At 40.2% G+C, this 18,578-nt stretch overlaps 1 protein-coding gene across 3 annotated transcripts in view; it reads left to right on the top strand.

Annotated features, from left to right (window-relative positions):
* Positions 1–18,578, top strand: part of HELZ (helicase with zinc finger) — an 87,107-nt gene that overhangs the window by 59,953 nt on the left and 8,576 nt on the right. For all 3 annotated transcript variants that reach the window (XM_084218586.1, XM_084218585.1, XM_084218584.1), the window contains 11 exons: positions 38–185; positions 2,514–2,697; positions 3,662–3,890; positions 7,048–7,252; positions 11,197–11,248; positions 12,066–12,259; positions 14,625–14,832; positions 15,305–15,381; positions 15,579–16,161; positions 16,543–16,783; positions 17,943–18,447. In XM_084218586.1, the coding sequence (XP_084074712.1) occupies positions 38–185; positions 2,514–2,697; positions 3,662–3,890; positions 7,048–7,252; positions 11,197–11,248; positions 12,066–12,259; positions 14,625–14,832; positions 15,305–15,381; positions 15,579–16,161; positions 16,543–16,783; positions 17,943–18,447 (2,626 nt within the window). The remainder of the gene's footprint in view (positions 1–37; positions 186–2,513; positions 2,698–3,661; positions 3,891–7,047; positions 7,253–11,196; positions 11,249–12,065; positions 12,260–14,624; positions 14,833–15,304; positions 15,382–15,578; positions 16,162–16,542; positions 16,784–17,942; positions 18,448–18,578) is intronic.

Raw genomic sequence — 18,578 nt, 5'->3', positions numbered from 1 at the left:
TAGACTCCACATTTTCCCCTGTTTTGCCTCGTTACAGTTACACATCTGAACTTTTCTATGAAGGCAAATTGATGGCAAGTGGAAAGCAGCCAGCACACAAAGATTTCTACCCTTTGACTTTCTTCACAGCACGTGGAGAAGATGTGCAAGAAAAAAATAGTACAGCTTTTTACAATAATGCAGAGGTAACTCTTCTTTGCTTTTATTGTTGATTGTTTTTTTAAAGCTCCACTCCCCCAAATTTACTGGTTTATGCTCTGTGTGGGTGGAAGACATAAATTGTCCTCTACTAGGAGAGCGGAACATGGAGTTTGCTAAACATGATGTAATGAAAATTGCAATTGTAGTAAACATTTCCACTAATTTACCTTCTTTTTTTTTCTCTGCAAATGATAAGCTGCATCTCATTCTCCCAGGCTCATTCTTCAGGAGAGAAGATTTGTCTTTCCTGATAATTTATGTGACATTCTGATAGATGTATCTTAGCAACTGAGAGTAACTGCAATTTGAAGTAAAACTTGGATTTCTTTGACTGTTGTAGAAATGTTCCCACTCAGATAAGAGTCCTCAGGAGTAACATTTCACATTTCCTTTAATATGTTTAGGATCAGTGTCTAACTGATAATGTGCAGATGAGATTCTTTTAGGTGAGAACTTATTCTCTATCTGTTTGTTTCACGTCGATTTATTGGTATTCTTCAAAAATTACTTTCATTCTCATTCCTTCCCTTGTGTTTAGAAGAACCAAACAACCCAAGCCCACAAAAACAAACACATGCAGCAGCACCCACCTCCCACCTTCTGACTTGATAATGCTTTTCGTAGTGGAAGATGTCTTTTTCCAGTCACCTCCAGTTAGGGAGAGAGGGAAAATCAAAGAAATAGCAGTGATTTTCATCAGCTTAGGAGGAATTTCTGGGCAGTGTTTGTTATGGAGCACTGCAGAGCTTCCTGTTTCCCCTCCTTGATCATGGTGGGGCTCCTCTGCTGTGCAATTTGAAACCTGTTTGTTGTTGTTGTTCTGCACTTGTTAAACGTTCTTTGCTGCATTAAAATATCTTCTGAAATAAGAAGCTCTGATGACTTCTGGACACCTGACTGCTTTCATTAATCTACTTGGATTGCTTTGCCATTTCAAAAAAGTTGTAAAGGACCTAAAAATATCTTCAGTGGCCAAGTAACTGTCTGAAAACTGTGAGTCATTAATGGCCACAGGCAGAAATGAAGGACAGCAGCTCCTTAAACACCAGCAGGAATTAGATGATGAGGGAGATTTTTTCTGTTTGACCCTTAATGGATGTTTGCATTGGGGCATCTTGTGGTTCATTGATGCCTGTATTAAGAATTATTCTGGGAAATGCACTTTCCCTTGTTGGTCTTCATTTTAAAATTTCCCTATGTGGTATTAATTCTAAATACATACCCAGAAGCTATATCCTTTCAGAGAATCTTGCCAAAATACCTACAAAAGATCATTATTTTTGTGCTATGGTTTTTATAGATATCAAAGTTTATTCTAATAGCCTTTGTCAGCAGAGCTGGCTTTTAAATGCAAGAATTGATGTCACAAAAACATTCAGGGCTTGCTTAAAAACAGTCACCTATTTTCACTATCCTCTGAAATTGCCAAGAATAAACTATTTGTGACTTTTTAAGGATTAAAAGAATTTTTTTTCTTTAAGAGGCTGAGCTTGCATTTGTGGTGCTGTAGGAAAACAGCACCATGAATTACCATGCTTTAAATAGCTGGAGAAATATTTATTGAATGCAAATTAAAAAAAAAAAAGAAAAGAAAAGGAGTCACAAACCTTCTATAAGGTTCCTCAGAAATGCCTTGTGTGGTGCAGTACCTGTGGTGTGTTGAGATGAGCTGCTCTGGCAGGAGGTTACTTGGAGGCTGTCTCCTCACAGGGGGAGGTTTTCAGGTTTCATTACACATTAGGCTTCTCAGGTAGCACATTTCATAGTATTTCACAGAGAGGAACTAGCAGTTGATGAATTATCTGAAACTCCCAATGGTATTCTTTGGAATGGGAGATCATTGTGCTCTGGTATATGGATGCTGTGTCTAGAGTTATCAGACATGATAAGATGACATATATCAATTGCAGAATAAAAATTAAATTATAACAATTTGGGCAGTACATTTACTTACAGAAATAAGTTGAAGTATGGCAAGAAAGCTTCTAGTGCACTTGACATTTTTGTAAGAACCTAAGAATGAAAATCATTAATGTAATTTTGAGGTTTGTAATCTTAACTGTGACTTTTTTGAAGTTTGTAATTTTAACTGAGAAAACTTATTTCAAGATAAAAAAGGGTGCTGTCTAGTGAATACATTGTTTTCCTCCAGGATACTTTAGAGTATCACTGCAGGATGCAGTAGTATCATTGCTTGTGTAACAATGTGTCATGTCCGTGTTCCAAAGCCTTAAAGCTCAAATTCCCTTTCCCACATCTAAGAGTGCTGCTCAGTGGGACATAACTTTTAAGAATCCTGCCTTTTTCCCAAGGTGTTTGAAGTGGTGGAGCGTGTGGAGGAGCTGAGGAGGAAGTGGCCAGTGGCCTGGGGCAAGCTGGACGACGGCAGCATCGGGGTGGTGACCCCGTACGCTGACCAGGTGTTCCGCATCCGCGCCGAGCTGCGCAAGAAGCGCCTGTCCGACGTCAGCGTGGAGAGGGTGCTCAACGTGCAGGGTGAGCAGCTGGGCTGGCCAAGGGGATTTTGTCTGCTGCTGTAATAACTTCATAAAATTACCCTGTGGTTTGCTAAAATTACCCTAAAGCCGCGGGAGCAAAAGGAGAGCTGTGGTGCAGATGTTGCTCCGACGTTGAGTAGAAACTCGTGGATGCGAGATGTGAGATTGATCTCATTTATCTCAGTGGATGTGAGATTTATCTTTGCTCAAAAAGATATCTTTGTCTTTTCTCAGAATTGAGTTCAGCCTTGCTTAAAAAATAAGTTGAGTGAAAATTGTAGAAACCAACAGAATTTTAATGTTTTTAACAAACTGATAGGTTTTAGAGTTCCAAATACAAATGGAACAGAGTTTTAGCCTCAAAATGTTTTACCGATTTCTTTTCCATCTGTGGAATAAACTGCAAGGAGTCTAAAAATTTAGGTGTTTCTTCCTGAAATCACATTGATAACAAGGATTTTGTGTAGGCATAGCCTGTTGCTAGGTTGCACTTCTAGTCAGTAATAAACAAAGGCAGATGATAAAGTAACTGAGTGACAGTGAGTGGTTTGCTCTGTTTTTTCATGGTGGATATTAATGCATTTGGGAAATTTAAAAATATGAATCAAGAATGTCCAGAATTTATTTTTAAGGTAGAATAAATAAAATCAAGATTTGTTATTGACTCATAGGCAATGCCGTAAAGATAATTAACATTTCAGAAAGTTCAGGAGTGATTAATATCAAGGTGAAAAAGTAAGTTTTTTAAAGAGGAAATATTCTTGTAATGGAATATGCTATTTATAGTGCATCTTTTAAAATTTTTAAATCTTATTATTCTTGCATAAAGCTCTTCATGTGAAGGGTAACTATGAGTTCAGAACATCTAGGTGTGAAATCTGGCTGGCAAGGGCAGTGGTCTGGCCTCGGTAGGAGCAGAAATAGCAACAATTATCTCAGAGATGTTTTTTGTTTCATTTTAGGAAAACAGTTCAGAGTTTTGTTCCTCAGCACAGTACGAACACGGCACACATGCAAACATAAGCAAACTCCAATTAAAAGGAAAGAACAGTTACTGGAGGATTCAACAGAAGACTTGGATTATGGTTTTCTGTCTAATTACAAACTTCTCAACACTGCCATTACAAGAGCACAATCCTTAGTAGCTGTGGTTGGAGATCCTATTGCTTTATGTTCCATTGGAAGATGCAGGTACTTTCTCTATGTTCCTTGGTTAACCAGGGCTAAGGGTACTGGAAAATGTGTTTATCTGTGACTGGTGGATTTAGGAAAGTGAGAGTTGTCATCATGTATAAGAGGGGAAAATGTGAGATACCCACACCTGGCCACCACAAACTGTCTTTTCACGCATTTATAGTTCAGATTTTCACTTAACAATTGAATGTGGTTAATTTTACTTTCTGGTAGGGGTTTTTGTATACCCATTACAGTTTCATATAGAAATAAAGGTAATGCATAATTTGGAGTTTAAAATTGTGATTTGAATGTTATGGCAGTCGTAGGATGGTAGAAGACTTGAAAAACATTATTTATGTTTTGGTAGGTCTTCATGACACTGGGAAAAAACTCGTTAAGATTTGGGTGGATTTACATTTTATAAACCTAAATGAAGAAATGTGAAAATGCTGAGATATGTAAACACTTAATGATATGTTAAAGGTTCCAAGTTCTTCTTCTTCAAAGGGTTTTTTTGGATGGAAGAAATGAAATTTTGAGATGATCAGAGATAAACCCTGCAGCTTATTCTCGAAGAGAGGAAACAGTGCACTGACTACATTATTAAAATAAAGCTAAAAATACATGTTAGTTGTTATATCTATGTTGTGTTCTACTTTCCTGAGCAATGCTTCTGCTACTGTGTTGAAAAGGGATGTGGTTTTCAAAGATTAGAGTTGAAAAAGCCAAATGGAATTCAAACCTTTGTTTACTGTATTTATGAAATATAACCTGAATTTCACCACTTCCCTGCTGGGGCCATGTCAGGAGTGTCTGTACCTGAATGCAGTGATCTGCTTTAAATGGCTTCTAACATCTTACTGACAGAGAAGTAATTATTGTGGGTTTAATTCACTTTTCCCTTACCTGGTTGGGTTTTTAAAGCAAGGGGTGGTTTATGTAATGAGCTGATGAGAAGGAGCTTCTGTGCCTCCCAAGTGCTCCTTCAAAATATTTGAAATAGGGTATGCAAAAACTTAATAAAATAAAAATATCAACTGTCAGCATGGTAAATAAATTACAGTGGTGACAGTTAAGCACTGGGTTTGCATTTTGAAGACCAGCAGCTGTTTATGGATGTGGAGCTGCTCCAAATTATAAAACTGAAAGATAATTAAGAAACAAGGAGCACGGAAACTTTATTAAGATGTATCTCGAGCTTTCCCTTTAATACACCATTGTCTTGTTTCACTGAATAATTGAAGATTCACTCTTTGAAAATAGTGCTGGAGGGGCTCAGGGAGGCTGCTGGGAAGATGGTTCTTTTTTAGTCCAACAGGAGTAGAGAAGTCTGAAAGAAGTGACATTTCGTTAGGAAAAACAGACCTCAAAAAAGTTGAGAGTGTACTTGAATTTTATAAATATTCTAATACCTGTCAAAATGAGTCAAGACTGTAATGATAGTTGTAGAGAGCTTTGTGAAGTATGCCCAGGGTAATCATTACATTCCTGTGTGCTCCAGCTGGACTAGACAGAGCTGTTTTGGCAGACACCCCCTTTAAACTCCCGAGCACACTCAGAGGCAGCAGCGTTTTATTCTCTGTTCTTACGCCCCAGAACAAGTGTTCCATGTGTGGAGAGACTGCTTGGGGCATTCTCAGCAAAAGTGGATGGGTCTCAGTGGATTTGGGGTACTTGGCAGTAGGTTTGGTGACTGAATTGATTAATCAGAGGGAATTCCATCATTAAAGCGTCCCGGTGATGCATTTAATTTTGGTTTTTAATTCTCATTTAAAACCTTGCAAGATCTCTTTGCCTTAGAGCAAAATGCAGAAAAAGGGCCAGCTTGCATCCTGAATTTTAAAAGAGCATTTCTTGCCTGTATGAAATCAGAACAACAGAAATGGGCTTTTAGGGAAAACAATTCTGAATTCTTAACAACATCACTAGCATCACAGCATTCTTACAAGACAGACATTTGTTCTTTCTCACTAAGTCAGCTACTCAGCAAAATGTGACACTGCTGGTACAATTAGTGTGGTGCAGTTCCTCATTTTGCAGGTTTTGGGGAAAGAACAATGCTTGCTGATAGGCCAGACCTTATTACTGAAGGGTGAACAAGCAGGAGTTATAGTCAAGCACACCTTTACCCTTGATATTTTTGAAAGAGACAGCTCAGTCAGGTTTGTTGGGTTTTTTTTAAAGTGACATCTTCAGACCTTATTAAATAACTTTTAAGCTTCAGTAACTTCATCCAAAAAGTTCCTTTGAGGTTAAAAAAAAAATCATAAGTGTAAAATTTGGTGTAGATCGTGCTGTGGATGTTAACAAAAAAAGAAAAGACTTTTCTTCTATAAAGCAGGAGAAAGATATATCATGAGAAAGCAGAAGACAGGAAGAAATGTTCTTTTATTACATGGTTTAAAAGACCCCTCCATCCTCCAAAAAGTTGAAAACAGAATTTTCATAGACAAGTGATGCATCATCTGATGGTTGTTTTCCTAGCTCAAAAATACTTCTGTATGTTATAGAAATATCTGACACGCACTAAAGTTCATGCTTTTGTTTGTTTTCCACTAGAGGATCTCAAAGAATCTCTAGAAACTCCCCAAAATATTAATTTTCACATGCCTCTGAAGTGTTTCACAAGAGTGGTTTTGAGGACATATCTCAAAACCCTTTGTATTTGTATTTTGTTAGCTTTGGTATTTGTTACACTGAAGGATCTGCCTAAATTCAGAGAATGTTCTTGACAACTTCTGGGACTGAGAATCTGTGTAATTCCTGTCACTATTTGAGCTTCAGTAATTTTTGCCTTAAATCATACACTCCAGAATTTCAAGCATGGAGTTTGCTGGTTTTGGTTTTCTAGGATAAAGTTCTGAGTTGGAGCTGTCCATGGCATTAACGCCAAACGTGGCACCCAGGCAGTGCTGTCACCTGATGCACATGGACAGAGCTGTGTGTGCCTTTGGAGTGCCTGGGGAGCTTTGCACTGCTCAGCTGCAGGGAGCAGGCTCAGGGTGGATGGATTGGTGTGGAAAACGAGCACACACAAACAATAAAAGTTGGATTGGTGTGGAAAATGAGCATACACAAACAATAAAAGTGTCCCACAGTCCCATTCAATCTATTTGCATTTTAACAGCAGCCACTGAGCCTTCCTCACTGTTTGTAAAAATCATTTCCATAGGAAATTCTGGGAAAGGTTCATTGCCCTGTGCCACGAGAATGAAAGTCTTCATGGCATCACGTTTGAGCAGATCAAAGCTCAGCTGGAAGCTCTGGAGTTGAAGAAAACCTACGTGTTGAACCCTCTGGCCCCCGAGTTCATCCCGCGCGCGCTGCGGCACCAGCACTCAGCCAACCCCAGCAAGCAGCAGCAGTCACCTCCAAAGGTACAGTGTTCTGGGGATGCTTCTGTCAGCAGCTGGGAGGGAAGCTGCAGAAATAACATGAAAGGTTTATGGAACAAGCTGTTTGTTTTAAAATTGCATCAGTGCAATCAGTTATGAATGTAAATTCCAGAGGGATCCTCAGCATTTTCAAGTGAAAGCTCTAGACTTGTGTTATCATAAAGTTTTTAGAAATATAGCTTGGGGTTGTCCAAGCCTTGTTTCCTTACTGCACACACCTTGGCTCACTCTGGCCTGTTCATTGGCAGTTTTGCAGTGACCCTGGAGGACTTCAGCCCTGGAAACTCAGGATTTAGATAAACCAGATTAAACCCTCTGAGCAAGAGCCAGTCCCTCTGCTCTGACTGTACCCCAAGAAACAACAGGTTGATACAGACAGTGACAAGGAGTAAAAGAAGCCAACAAAATAATAGCCAAAAGGGATTTGGTTTGGTCTAAAAATCACATTTAAAATTCAAGGACTTAAGTTATGTAAGATAATTTTTGATGTAATTAAAAATATGTTGTAAACTGGTTTATTGCCTAGATTAGCTCAGTGATAATGTCCTTCAGAAGACCAGATTTCATTAGCATCAGGAGGACAGAAAGATAAAATTACCTCTGAGTGGTAATTTCATCAGCTCTTTTTATAAAAGCAGGTGAAGAAGTGATGAAAATACATAGCTTCCTTAGGATGATAAAGAACAACACTAAATTTTAGAGCTTTCTTGGGGAGGGATATATTAGTAATGAATTCTGTTTCAATAATTCTTTGTAGTTTATATCAAAATCATTTGGGTTGTAATTTAATTAAATTGTGTTTAGAGATGGAACTGAAATGCAGGTTGTCAGCTTTGTGATGAACTCAGTGTACAGGAAGGAAGAACTGCACAGATTTCCCATAGTTTTGCATTTTTGTTCCAGACTGTATCATTGAAATGAAATTTTTACGACAGGTTTTTTAATACAAAGAGGAAAGCCTTCCCTTTGGCAGTCCTTCCCTAAAGGGAGCTTGTAAGGGAGAACATTTGGTTTCTTCATCAAGATGCATGCATTACTTTCTGAAACAAACACCAGATTTCTAAAGCTTCTAGTCATGTGTCAAAACACTGGGGCTACAGAAAACCAGAAATTCCAAAATTGTCTTTAAAAGCCACTGCTGTACTCTCATTTTTCATGAGCTCTTCAGTCTTTTCCTTAATAATACAACATCATTATTAATACTTTTAGTTTCCTAAATGAAAAAAAAAGTACTAGAAAATGCAGGTATAGTACATTTAGGAAAAAAAAGGGAGTGAGTGTTCTGGAAAGCGAGAGTCTTGTAAGTAGACAGCTCTGTTTATTTTGCATTAGTTTGTTGGTAAACTAAGCCCTTGTGCTGTTCCAACTGCCAACACTATTTTCATCTTAAGATCTGAAGTGTTTGAACCACCTGTATCACAATTCTACATAAAATCTTCCCTCTGAATGCCATTGGCAGGTAGTAAGTGTGTGCAGTAAGAGCAGAGCAGTGAGCAGGTAATAATCAAATACTCTGAGAATACAGCTGGGATCAGGGATGCATTTCCCTTTGCTCAAGTTTTAAAAGCAGATGGTTGGTTTTGCTTATTTTAGACATCCTAAGCACAGTATTTAACATTTAAAATGAAGGATTAAAACTTAGGGCTGGTAGGAAAATCTTGTAGCAAAGAATAAGAACAGTTTTCAGTCGTGTTTTGTGGTGAGTTTATGGACATTGTGCAAGTCAGGGCTTGTCTTTCACATGTGCTGAAAAGTGTTTTTGTACAAGCAGCACTTCTTATTCAGCAGAATTGCTTCTGGATTTATGTAGGGGCATTAAAAACCTGTTTGCTGTTTAGATTTTAAAGAAGGGAAAATGTTTCAGTCTTGTCTGAGGGGCCAGCAGGCAGCATGGAGCTGTGAGGGCAGTGCCTGGTCCTGTGTTCCTGTGGCTTGGCCATGGCAGTGGAAGGAAGGTTGGAGCTGCATGGGGACAGCATTTATTGAAGGTGATGATGTGGAAAGGGAGAGTTTCCAGAACTCAGAGCTTCCCTTGGGGTAGTTCACATACAGCAAATTAAGCTCTGAATTTACAACTTTCCTACCTCCCACTCGCTGCCTGCCAGCTTTTGGTCTGGGTTCAGGCACTTAAATCAGGGTGCATCATCACCCCAGACATTTCCTGCAGTCAGGGAGGATCACAGGTCAGGATAAATCTCTGGAGAACTCTCTCTGCTCCTGTTTGTTGACTGAAGGGGGATCCGAGGAATGACAAGGCTGTTAGCTGCCTGCACTCACTCAGATCTTGGTCTGGGCTTCCTCTGAGAACCTTTATGTAATGTGGATTTTTATATTCCAAAGGTGGAGCCAGTTTTTAGAGCAAACTGAGTGAATTTGTGCTCCAGTGTTGTCAGTCACCATCAGTTCTAGGGTAGGTTTAGGTATCCTGGAGATGGGTGGGGACGTGAACCTTGGTGTGAAAATCTTTGGGAAATGATAACAATTGAGTTTCATAAGAGACTGTTATAAAATAGTAAAGCCTTCAAAACTGTGAGGAGAAAAAGAAAAAGGAAAGGCAGCAACTCCCTTCCCCAGCTTCCTGATGGCCCCAGTTGACTTTTATTTACCAATCTGATCCAGGGACATACTGAACCTCCCAGTGAGCAGCACAGCTCTTCTCACAAACTTACGTCATTATTTTCTTACAAACTTATGTAAGTAGGTGGTATTTCAGTTTGAAAAATATGGCACCTATAAAATCCAGGTGTGACAGGTTAGAGCAGAGGTTTGTCAGACTTCTGCACATGCTGCTTGCCTCTGACATTGTAACAGATACAGAAATGCTGTGTGCTGGCCATGAGTGATTAAGGCTATAGCTCCTCCACGTTTTTAGATTGAATCTTTCTCTGATGAATAAACAAGCTTCCTTTGTTTAAGTGCTGCAATGAAAAGCAATTATTATTTTATTTTTCCATAATTCATTTTTCAAATGAGAGGAAAATTTGGAGACCAGTTCTTTAATCTGGTTTATGCATGAGTCAACATTGTCAAACAACCTGTCTTTGTAGCCTGACTAATTTGCTCAGAGTGCTGGAAAACTGCCTAGACTTATCTCCTGGGCAAGAAAAGTTTTGCAGCATCAAAGCTTTTCTAGATTTATTTTAAATTTCTGAACGTACTTAGGTCCAGATTAAGTAAAGTATTTCTGTGCTGCAAAGGACTTGAGAGCATACTGGCAGTGGAATATGTGCTCACAGTTTATGAATATTAACTAATTAGTTGATGCTACAAACTTGTGAGAAAAGTAGGAGGGATAACTCAGGTCTGTAAAGTCCTTTTCCAGTGTTCACCAAGGAAGAGCAGTTCCCCCAGCACTGGGGTTCTTTATCTCCTCTACTGCACTTTTGGGGAGCAGTCACAGAGGAGCCACAGCCCAGGAGCTGATAAATGAGATGGGGCAGAGAGACAGTCTCATGAGTAAAACTGGGGGCAGCTCCTTTGTCTCCAGCATTTTTGAGCTGGAACCTGGAGCAGAAAATGGATCATGCTTCCACTGAAGCTGCCATGGCAGAGGAGTAATGGGGGTTACATTGGTCCTGAGTGCTGCTCCTGAAAGATGTAGGACAGTGGGAAATAAAATGGTGAGAAAAGAAACTCAGAATATCTGCTGTAACTCTCTTTGCATGTGAAAACAGGCCTTGGAGAGGGTTTTCCCAGAGGGAGTTGTAATGACCTGCTGGTTAATTGAATTAGTGGTGTTTTATGTCCAGCTTTGTGAATTCATAGGCAGGTGGTGGAACTGCATGGTTGAATGTGTAAGAATAAACTGTTGGGCTGACTCCTCTCAAACTCAGTTTTATGTTTAATTATCATGTTCACTTGAAATAAAAAGCTTTGGTTTGTGTAAGAATGCAAAGATCACTATTATTGGTTTTTTTCCTTTAAAGGGCAAGGTCCATCATCATAACCAGAATGACCATTTCCCACCTGATGGAATTGGTGAGTGCCTCTGCAGTTCCTGGGGGAATTCCTGAGCCCACTGGAGCTGACAGTAGTTTGACATACATGGAGAATCTGGTCTCTTCTCTGTTTGAAAGCCCTTTACTTGTTGTTTGCATGTGGGAATCAGATCATAGACTGTCAAGTGGACATTTGATATTTCCAAGGCTCACCCTTTATAGGTGTTGTGTGCACTTATTTTTAACACAAACACAGTTGTTGGCCTATAAAAAAAATAGCTGTGTTTGAAATTCATCATGTACAGCCCTGTACCAGGGTATTTGCACCAGAAGGGTTTGGACATTATTTTGCATGCACTGCTTTCTGAGGTACTTTGAAGTTAAATTGTGCTGTCATACATCCAGATATTACTGATCATACCTTTGCAAGGTAGCATGCAACAGCTGAATAATTTTGTTATTAATTTGGAAAAGCATTAGTTTAGAGCTTGTCTTCCCTGCTAAAGAAAGGAGGGTTATTTTAGTTTTTGATGCAGCGTTTAACAGCTGCTCTGACTGTCAGCCTCTTTAATTGGTTTGGGATATTCTTTCATTAATGCACTTACCAGCTACCTGTTTCTCTGTATCTCAACTTGTATTTTCTGCCTCTTCAAATTTTTGAAATGGAATGCAGGATTTGATTAATGCTTTCTCTTGGTGTATCAGACCTGTGCTGTTAGAGAGTTGCACGCTTACTTTATCAAGATAGATACTGGTAGGATGAAAAAACAAAGAAATGGTCATCTTCATGTTCTTTTTGTGTATAAATCTTCTTTTTTTGGTATGTATATATCTTTTATTTTTATCTTTGTTTTCAGTTCAGCCCAATCCTTCTGTTCTAATTGGAAATCCTATCCGAGCATTTACTCCTCCCCCTCCTCCTCTGGGACCTCACCCCAATCTGGGGAAATCTCCAAGTCCTGTTCAAAGGATAGATCCACACACTGGGACAAGTATTCTATATGTACCTGCTGTCTATGGAGGAAATATGGTCATGTCTGTGCCTTTGCCTGTAAGAATTCATTTTCTGTTTCTCCCCCCTCCCCACCTCAGTTATTGTGTGCACATAAATGTATGGCAAAAATCAGATAGTGAATTTCTTGCAGGTTTTTTTCAGCATTCCCAATCTCTGGTCCTTGCTGGCTTTAGGAGTGACAGTGCAGAGGACAACCAGAAAATAAGGGCCTGAAAGCTTTGCTCCCCCAAATAACTCCAGGCAGGCTAAAAGCAATTTCATGTTCATGTAATTTGTGTGTTTTAGGCACACCAGTGGAATCTGTCTCATCTGACTTGAGACACCTGCCTCTGAATTATTTGCCAGGTTCAGTTCTTAATCATTGGAGAGACCTCAGTGATTCACACCAAGTTTGTTTCTCTTTATTGGCATCACACAGCCTAAATTACAAGTTTTGGATGTCTGCAGTGCAAGGTGTCTGAAGTGAAGTGATAAGAAAAATAAGCATAATGGGATGTTTTTCCCTTCCAGAGCCTCATAGTGAACCAGTTTCCTCTCCAATCCCTTCCCTTAATGACATTTGGGAGCAGAATGAAGATCTCTAAGCAGGTCTTTTAGGCTACATTTATGCATGGAATTTTGGATTACAAATAAAACTGTCCCACCAAAATTTGCACACATTAAAGAAGCAGTCTCTGCTTTATTTTTACCCTTCACAGTCAACATATTCCAGGAGGAAAATGCAAGGAAAGAACAAAGGCTGCAGAAGCTTGTGGAGTAGCAGGTCTGTGTTGTGCACAGCTCCTGAGGACCATGGCAAGGATGTGGAACCACACATGCAGCTGTCTTTAATTCCATTCATAATGCTAAATGTTGGAATACAACTACTTTGGTTTTTTCCAATAATTATGAGTCCTCTGTTGTAATTTGGGTTATGGATGCTGAACAGGGGACTTTCTGTGGTTTCAGTTTTGTGCCTTAGATCAGCTGGCAGCTGTAAATTGGTTTTCTTTGCTAGGCCAAGGAATTTTCCTTTTTCCAAGCTTACTAGAAATCTGCATTTGATGGATAAATTTAAATGCAATGAGAAGGCCAGCAGCTGTATCTTTGTCATGCTTGCTCACATTATATTAATATCAAACCAAGGTAATTTAAAAACTCTGTCTTATTGTTCCAAGGTTAATATATTTTTTATGTGTTTCCAATCAAAAGAAATGTAATAAAAACAAGTGTTTTGAACTCACCTTCCCTGAGGATGGATTTTTAAATAATTAAGTGGGAAGACTGAGGTACTAATGAGACTGCTACTTTTGAAAAGAAGCTTGGAGGTGATTTGGGGTTGTGCAGATGCAATAGTAGCCTAAAGCTGAAGTTCAAGGTGCACATTTCAAGGGCAAATAGTAATTTAAAAAAAGAATTGGATGAAAGTTGTTACACTTGAAAGAAGCAGGGACTGAAGTAAAATGTGTTTATGTTCGTGGAAGAGAAAATGATGTCTTTGTTTAATGCAGTTTCCATACCCAAGGTAAAAGCTGGAGGAGGTTGCCTGCTGCCATCACTAAAGGATGCTTTGGCAGCCTCAGTGTTGGGGATGACTCCCTGCACTCTCCTCTTGTTCATAGATTTTCCTTCTTTTAATAAATTCCCTACAGGGCAAGCTTGAACTCATTTGATGCAGAGCTGTCTTCCTTAGCATTCCTTTTAGGAATAAAACTGAAGCCATTGTAAAAAATCCTGACTTTGTGCCTGCTTTCAGGGGGTGGATTTTGCTCTGCCTCTGCAGTAGCAGAGACACTTTGGAGTGTGGTTCCCTGTCACTGCTCACCTGTGGGCACTCTCTGGATTCCACCCATAGTCCTGGGAACTTCACTGAGTGTCCTGTGGGTGCAGAGGGGGGCACAGCCCCTCCTGCTGTGGCCCAGCATCCCAGCACTGGCTGCTGCAAGGTCTGGTCCTCACCTTTGAGGCTTCTTTGTCCCCTCTGAGCCACAGTCCAATGTCTCGTAGCTGCCAGGAGAAAGGGCTTTGGATTTGCTTGAACTTCACCCATTTCTATTTAATAGAGAAGGGTTTAATCTGAAGTTATTAAACTATAATTTGTCCATCAGTTTTTTCTCTCTGAACTTTGAAACCACTGAAACAAGAATGGGTTTTGATAGAAAAATTTTTGCCCAAGGTTCTCCTCAAAAATCTGTGCCCTTGTTATGCCTGTCCTTAGAGCTCTCCCCTCCTAGCACCAGCTGTAGTTGTGTGTAAGTGTGTCAGGTCATCTGGTGCTTGAAAAACTCTTGTCACTGACCTAATACCAGCATGCTTGTAATCACTGCCTTTAATTTTATGTGCCATAACAGATCACATCTCCCCCTTTTCTTCTTTTTTTTTTTAATTTTAATTTTTATTTTCATGTTTGTTCACCACACAGGTACCGTGGACGGGGTATCAGGGTAGGTTTGCAGTCGACCCTCGCCTCATTACTCACCAAGCAGCCATGGCATATAACATGAACCTGTTACAGGCACACGGGCGAGGGTCCCCGATCCCCTACGGCCTGGGCCACCACTCCCCCGTTAGCATAGGACAGCAGCAGCTCCCACACCAGGACAAGGAGCAGCACGAACAAACTCGAAATGGTCAGTGCTGGCAATGCCTCTGCAGGCTGCTCTGCTTTGGGGGGGAGTTTCTGTTTGAAATAGGGTCGGGGAAAGGACTTTCCTTCCTCCATCCTTTCTGTCCTTCGCCCTTTCCTCCCTAATGGAGGGGGGAAATACCCTGGGATTTGCCATTACAAATAGAATAACTGGGATATTGTGAGATCCAGAAGGAATGGGAGGTGGGAAGGGGTGTTGAGGGTGCAATTGTTCTATTTACCTTCCACCGTACTGCTGATGTTATTTGCAATTAAGTTGGAAGAATTACTTAGTGATTATTAATGAACAAAGTGTAGAGATTAAAGGGAAAGTGTTATTCAGGTAGATGATACTAAATGTCTGTGGTGCTGTAAATGCCTTACTAAAAAGTCGATTTTCTTGTGTCTGGGGGGAAAAAAAAATCCCCCAAAATAATTTTCTTATGGAAACGAAATAATTTTGTAAATATTTTTAGGTAAATGTGAAAATGCTGCTGGACCTGAAATCAATAAAATTCGAACACCTGAGAAGAAACCTCTGGAATCCAAGCAGGTGGGTTTCTCTTGTCTGGTATCTGGTTTGCTTGGTTTGTTTATTTTTTGGGGATTTGGGCATTTTTGTTTGTTATTTCATACTCTCACTTAATGAATTTGATCATTACGTTTAGTCATTCATTTAGTCAAATGGCAATGTCTTTATTTCAGTTTTTTAAATGTGAATTCTCAAAACCTTTTGCTCTCCTTTTGCAGGTTGATTTAGAAGCAAACCCTCAGCAGAGAAGCCCAGAGTCCCGTTCCAGTGTCGGTTACCCCAATGCTAAATTCCATCGCAAAGACAACCCCACCCCCAGGCAGCTGAACCTGCACCTGACCCCACCCCACTCCCAGTTCACGGTTCCCACCCGCCACTTCCAGCACCTCTCCCAGATCCCGAGGCAGCCGTACCCTCTGCAGCAGCAGCAGCAGCAGCAGCAGCAAAACCTCTTAAGCCAACAGCAAAATCACTTGCCTGAACAACCCAACCAAATGCCACCCCAGCAGAGCCAGGTAGTTCAGCAGCATAATCACTTGAATCAGCAGCCTCCACCACCTTCGCAGCTTTCCCCTGCTTTCCAGGCAGGCCCCAGCCAGTCCTTTTTTAATAATCCCATTCCCCACCGACCACATTCTCCTGCTGTAGATGCTGTGATTTCAGAGCAACACCCCCCACCTCTGTTACAAGAAGTCAATAATCCTTTGAGGCCTATTGCACAGCACAACCCAGTTCTGCCAACCCACTTGAACAACTTCATTGAAGAGAATCCATCAGGAATGCCCTTAGGGGACACTTTAGGTAGGTGACTTTTCTTTATTTAAATTCAGAGTGTGCAATTATAACTACATTGAAGTGAAAATGAAGGAGGTATTTACCTTTTTCAGGCATTTTGCTCTGAATTGGGTCATTGTTGGGTTAGTTTCCATAAGTAATGTCATTGAGCATAATTTGCTGCTTGAGGCATGTTTGAATATTCAGCACTTTATTAGAAGATTCATGTTTATATGATTTTCCATATGATTTAAATAACCAGGTTATGCACTGCAATGCAGTTAGTGTATTATAGACCCTGGAATAAACTGTATAAAAAGTATTCTTTCTTTTATTTTTTTTTTTCTGACATAAAGATCTTTAAAAAGGGGCATTAGATAAAATTTTTTTTTAAAACTATTTTTGTAGATCGTATGCATGGAAATGTAGCTTTGGAAACAATAAGGCAGCAACAACAAGCCAGGTTACAGCAATGGAATGAACATAATGCCTATCTCAGTCAAGGCACTATTCCATATCAACACCATCACCATCCTCATCTACCACATCTTCCTCAGCAACCAATTGGATTACATCAACAGCAGCAAGTTAGGGCAAACTGGAAACTTGCCAGTAATACAGAAGATGAAACAGAGGCAACATATTCAAGGTATTTGTTTACTGAGTCATCAGAGCTTGTGTAAAATTGAGCAGTGGGCACCTATCTGTAACACTGTGATCAAGTACAAGGCACTTAAAGGTATTGCTTTTTGCTGCTGTTATTATGAAGGTTAAAATAGTTGGCAGGCTGACTTACAACTATGCTTTTATTATGTGTTATGCTTTATTCTGTTAGTATATTGGGTAGTAAAGCTGTAGTGGAAAAATATTTTTATGGAGCTTTTCAGTGCTGTATTTATGGATGAGGAATGGATAGAGAGTAACAACCTTGTGTTTTTATGAAAGACGTGTCTGAGTGTAGTTAAGGCCTATTTAAGTTGTAAATTCTTCAATTTGAAATAGCGGTCTGAGAGTTGTGTGCTTGAAAAGAAACGAAACAGCCCCTCCCTAAACACTGCTCCCCAGTGAAACCTGAACTTTTCTTCCTTTTCAAAAAACCTTTGCTTTAAAAGCAGATTAAAAAAAAAAAAAGCTTGTATTTGAGATGGAGCTTTAGGGGGCAAGAAAGGAAGCTGTTGAACATCAACAGAAAAATGGTTCCAGTGGTCATCAGCTTTAATCATGTATATTGTAAAGGCTGGATTTTTAAATTGCCTCTGTTTACTGTCATCTCCCACTATGCTTTCTTTTCCATCTGGTTTGTTATAGCCATGGTAAAGCATCTAAATGACCTCTTAGCTGACTCTTTGAAGTGCTGAATTGAATCGACCTTTTGGAGAAGTTTAGAAGTATATTGTGCAAGTGAGGGGAGTCCCTGATTGTTCTGGCTTTTGCCTTGAAAGGGGTTAAAATTGTCTTTAACTATGTGAACTTTTTACTTTGTGAAGTAAAGCAGAAAATCCTTACCTTTAGTTGTCTCTTAAGAGATAACAAAAAATTGATTCTTCTGACTGGAAAGGAAATCTCAAGAGTTATAAAAACTTTGAGATGATTCAGGTGGGTATTTCATCCAATTAAGCCTCTTGTGCCTAATTTTTGATTGCTCAGTCACATCCTTTGAAGTTAGGGTCAACAAGTGCAAAGAGGAGAATATTTAAATTCAGTGTTCTGTTCTCTGAGTTTTCTGCACCTCAAAAAGAGCGAAATTTCAGCAAAACTTCTTTTTTTTTTTCCCCTCTTTCCCTGCTGCATTTCTTGTGTCCGTGCAGATTCCAGGACTTGCTCCGGGAGCTGTCGCACCGCGATCCCAGCGAGAGCCGGGACGGCGCCGAAATGCCGCCCCCCCAGTCGAGACTGTTGCAATACAGACAAGTGCAGCCCCGGAGCCCACCAGCACTCCCTTCTCCTTCCTGCAACTCCAACCACTTCCCCAACTTCACTGAGAACAGCAGAGACATTGAACTGCCCACTAACCCAGCATTTCAGCAGCATTTACCCCAAATGTACAACCCCCCTTTCTCAATGCCATCCGAACACATAACCCCGTCTCCCTTGAAATACCTGCAACCTGATGGGTCCTGGACTTACGCTAACCTGCAGCAGAATCACCTCCTGGGGCAGGGCTTTCACTATGGAATACCTCCACTGCCCCACAGGTCGCAGCAAAGCCCTTTTATCCAAATCCAGAATCATCAGCACGCGGTCGGTCAGGAGCCATTTCATCCACTCGCATCTCGAGCAGTTTCTGCTTCTTCGCTCCACAGCTTAGAAGAGGTGGGTGTTCTGTCTGCTCTGCACTTCTCCTGTCCTTGGAATATCCAATTGTGTTGTGAAGTGGTCATGAATGCAAAGCACCTCACATGTTAAAAGCTCACAGTGGGAATTTCTGTGAGGTGGAATCGTCC

Source organism: Fringilla coelebs (genome assembly GCF_963513975.1).
Source record: "Fringilla coelebs genome assembly, chromosome: 19".
Lineage (NCBI taxonomy): Eukaryota > Metazoa > Chordata > Aves > Passeriformes > Fringillidae > Fringilla > Fringilla coelebs.
This window is presented reverse-complemented; position numbering and strand designations above follow the sequence as displayed.